This window comes from Pteropus alecto, unplaced genomic scaffold (genome assembly GCF_000325575.1).
Source record: "Pteropus alecto unplaced genomic scaffold, ASM32557v1 scaffold106, whole genome shotgun sequence".
Classification (NCBI taxonomy): domain Eukaryota; kingdom Metazoa; phylum Chordata; class Mammalia; order Chiroptera; family Pteropodidae; genus Pteropus; species Pteropus alecto.
This window is the reverse complement of record NW_006442103.1, coordinates 18020471-18024310: the sequence shown is the minus strand read 5'-3', so window position 1 is coordinate 18024310 and position 3840 is coordinate 18020471. Positions and strand designations below refer to the sequence as shown.

Sequence of the window (3840 nt, the reverse complement as noted above, 5' to 3'; positions counted from 1 at the left end):
CGTCACTTGTGAGCAGCTGCACTTCCACGTGCTGGTGAGGAGGGGACAGGACCTGCTTTGCATCAGGGCCTGGGAGAGAGGGGAGGCTGGGTAAGAGGAGGAATTCCTGCCAGTTGGGCAAGAAGCCAGGGACGTGAGAAAGTCCAGACTTTGGAGTCGGGCTGATCCGGGTTTGAATCCTAGCTCTGCCACCCGGGTAACCTGGCAAGTCACATAAGCTGCAAACCTCAGTGCCCTTGTCCGCAAAGGGGGGTAATGATAATAACTGCATCGTAGGCGTTGTATTGGAAGTGAACGTGACAGTGTTGATAAAACCTTAGGACAGTGCGCAGCACGCAGACAGTGCTCAGTGAATGATCGCTGAGATTATCACGACCTGCCAGGGGCCTGGGCGGAGCCCCAGCCCTGGCTCCCCATGACCCTTGACTCCGGTTTCCCTCAGGATACATCAGATTACCTCCGGCCAGTGGTCTTGACCGTGACCTTTGCTTTGGACAACACCACAAAGCGAGGGCCCGTGCTGGATGAGGGCTCGCCCACCTCCATCAGGAAGCTGGTCAGCGGTGTCACGCCCTGCCCTGCCCTGCCCCTGGGCCCCCACCCTGCATTTTGTTTCTCAGTAAATTCTCTAGAAAGGGGAGGGAGGAGATGTGAGCTCAGTGACCTTGGCACCCACTCTTTTTTGTCACTTCCCCCCAAGTTCCATTCCTTTCTCCTTGCCTTTCTCTCAGCCCTCGGCCCCTTCGCTCTCCTCCAGGTCCCCTTCTCAAAGGACTGTGGCCCCGACAACGAGTGTGTCACAGACCTGGTGCTTCGCGCTGACATGGACATCAGAGGCTCCAGGTGGGATGGATGCGAACTGACCTGAACCAGGCCTGAAGGGACTGAGGAAACTGGAAGGTTGCTTCTGGCCTGGGACGGAAGCGAGGTTTCCGGCACCGCCCCCCCAGCTCCTGAGCTCCCCGTGCCCATCACTCTTAGGCAGGACCCGTTCCTGGTGCGAGGCGGTCGACGGAAAGTGCTGGTGTCAGTAATTCTGGAGAACAGGATGGAAAATGCCTACAACACCAGCCTGAGTCTCAGCTTCTCTAGAAACCTCCACCTGGCCAGCTTCACCCCTCAGGTGCCTGGAGGGCGGGAGGGAGGAGGAGGGGGAGGTGGGGGGATTGTCCTCCCGGAGCCATGAGTGGCTCTAGAGAAAGGCTGGGTGTTCGGAGCCTGGGGCAGGAGAGCAGTTGCAGCACCGGCTCCGCCCCCGCCTCTCTGCCCTCAGAGGGACAGGCCGGTGAAGGTGGAGTGCGCAGCCCCCGCCCCCCATGCCCGGCTCTGCAGCGTGGGGCATCCCGTCTTTCCGACCGGAGCCAAGGTAGGTCGGGGCCCGGGATGGGAGAGGGGCTGTGTGACAGCGGAGGGCCGGAGCGGCGAGGCCTGGGGTTCAGGGCAGGGCTCCTGTTCCTCTATGGTTGCCCCTGAAGAGGAATCTGCCGTGACCCCATGTCCCCTGCCCCTCAGGTGACCTTTCTGCTAGAGTTCGAGTTTAGCTGCTCCGCCCTCCTGAGCCGGGTCCTTGTGAGGCTGACTGCCACCAGGTGAGAGCAAAGGGAATGTCCTCTCCCTTGGGTGTTGGTGGTGGACATGGTGTGTGTGCTGGGGGAGGGGTAAGCAGCACTGACTCCACCCCAGAGAGGGGTGTCTGAGCCGGGGTGTGAGCCTCTCCCTGCCCCTCCCCCCCACCCCCCACCGACTCTACAGCAACAGCCTGGAGAGCAGTGAGACCCTTCGGGATAACACGGCGGAGGCCTCAGCCTACGTCCAGTATGAGCCCCACCTCCTCTTCTCTAGGTATGGCTCCATCCCCCGAGACTCTCCGTCTCCCCCTCCCCCTCCCGCGCTCCGCTGTTCTCCCAAACCCAGGCTCTTAGCGCCCCTCCATCTCTTTGCCTTCAGTCCCACCGTGCGGGATCCTCTCCTTTAAGCATCTTACTAATTCCTGGGTATAGGGCTTTGCTGGCCCTGGGGATCGGAGCTGGGGTGGGGGGACATGGGATGTGACCGTAAGGTTTGTACCAAGTTTACATCAGGGTCCGTTTCTGTCTTCTTTATGAACCCCCCTCACCCATGCGCTGGCCATGTGCCTCTGCGTCTGTCATGGCTGTGACCATGTACTTCCTGACTTGGTGTCCACGCAGTGAGTCCACTCTGCATCGCTATGAGGTTCACCCATATGGGACCCTCCCAGTGGGTCCTGGTCCTGAATTCAAAACCACTCTGAAGGTGAGAAGCTGGGGTGGGGCGGGGGGCTTGGCACTAGCAGGGGGTGGGGCGGAGTTCTGGGGCAAAGACTGGAAGGGTCTCTCAGGTTTCAGTGGATGCTACGGTAAAGGGGACAGATGAGGAGGGGCCTCCCGTCTCCCACCTCTTCCCACTTCCAATCCCTCCGCCAGGTTCAGAACCTTGGCTGCTATGTGGTCAGCGGCCTCATCATCTCAGCCTTCCTCCCAGCTGTGGCCCATGGGGGCAACTACTTCCTGTCACTGTCTCAGGTCATCACTAACAATGTGAGTCTGGGCTTGGGGTGTGTAGAGCCCACCCTCCTTGATCCGGTGGACTCGCCAGGTCCCTGTATGCTGGGTCACTGCTCTCAGGGCTCCTCCCCCCAGGGGATCTTTTTTTTTTTTTTAATCTATGTGGCTTCTTTGAGAAGAAAGAGAGGGATTGCCCCACTGCAAGAGTGTGGGCAGTAGGCGACTGCGCAGCCCGAAGTGGCTGGGCTCTCGCCGGCAAGACGGTGGCTCAGGCTGGCTCCTCCTCCAGGCAAGCTGCACAGTGCAGAACTTGACCGAGCCCCCCGGGCACCCCGTGCATCCAGAGGACCTGCAGCACACGAGCAGACTGGTATGCGCCACAAGAAGGTGAAGAAGGTGTCCAGGGTGGGGGCAGTGGAGTTTGGAGCCTTGGGATGGGGGGTGCAGAGCCTGGAGGGGGACATGGGAGACCTTTCCACCCCAGGTCCTGAGCTGTCTCTCTCTTCTGGCAGAATGGGAGCAATACTCGGTGTCAGGTCGTGAGGTGCCACCTTGGGTGGCTTGCAAAGGGGACCGAGGTCTCCGTTGGACTGCTGAGGCTGGTTCACAATGAATTTTTCCGGAAGGTAAACCTTTCGTTTCCTACTGGCCCCCCACCTTCTCTCCGATCTGGAACTCAAGCATAGGCTTTGGAAGTACACGGACCCATGTTCAAGTTCCAGCTTCGCCTCTTACTAGCCGTTGGACTTTGAGCAAGTTATTTCATCTCTCTAAGCTTCTTTCTTCTCACTTCTAAAACAGAGAGGATAATACGTATTTTAAAGGGTTATTGTACAGAAGAAATGAATGAGATGGAGTCATTAAAAACTAGTTATCCTTGTATTTTCCTCCATTCATCATCCCTTAGTGCTATATCAATAATCAACATTGATAGGATACCTAAATTCAATCAATAATCCATGTAGCGTCTACTATTATTAAAAGGTCCTGTGCTAGGTAGACACTGAGGAGAATATCCCCAACATTTAGCACCATGCTTAACTCTTTGTAGTGACTTAATACGTTTTTGTAAAACGAATGAACAAATAGTTGATATTACATGCAGGATATGTATTGGAGGGTAATTGGAAGTAAGATTATATAATTGAGACGGATGTAGATTATGAAAGTTTTCTAAAGCTAAGGAAATGCAGTTGAACTTAATGATTGGCAGTCAGGAGTCAGTATGCATTCCTGGGCAGGGAAACGACTTCTTAATTATGACAGCTATTTAGTGCTTGGGGTGTTTACGGTGCTGTCCCACGTACCGTCTATT

At 56.3% G+C, this 3840-nt stretch overlaps 1 protein-coding gene across 1 annotated transcript in view; it reads left to right on the top strand.

Annotated features, from left to right (window-relative positions):
• The window catches only part of ITGA10 (integrin subunit alpha 10), a 14488-nt gene that overhangs the window by 8727 nt on the left and 1921 nt on the right, over window positions 1-3840 (top strand). The window contains 11 exon segments of the mRNA XM_006919707.3: window positions 1-34; window positions 443-556; window positions 758-843; window positions 982-1123; window positions 1274-1366; window positions 1513-1589; window positions 1753-1842; window positions 2190-2274; window positions 2445-2558; window positions 2815-2895; window positions 3038-3151. The exon segment at window positions 1-34 is cut by the window's left edge and continues 13 nt beyond it. Of these exon segments, the coding sequence (XP_006919769.1) occupies window positions 1-34; window positions 443-556; window positions 758-843; window positions 982-1123; window positions 1274-1366; window positions 1513-1589; window positions 1753-1842; window positions 2190-2274; window positions 2445-2558; window positions 2815-2895; window positions 3038-3151 (1030 nt within the window).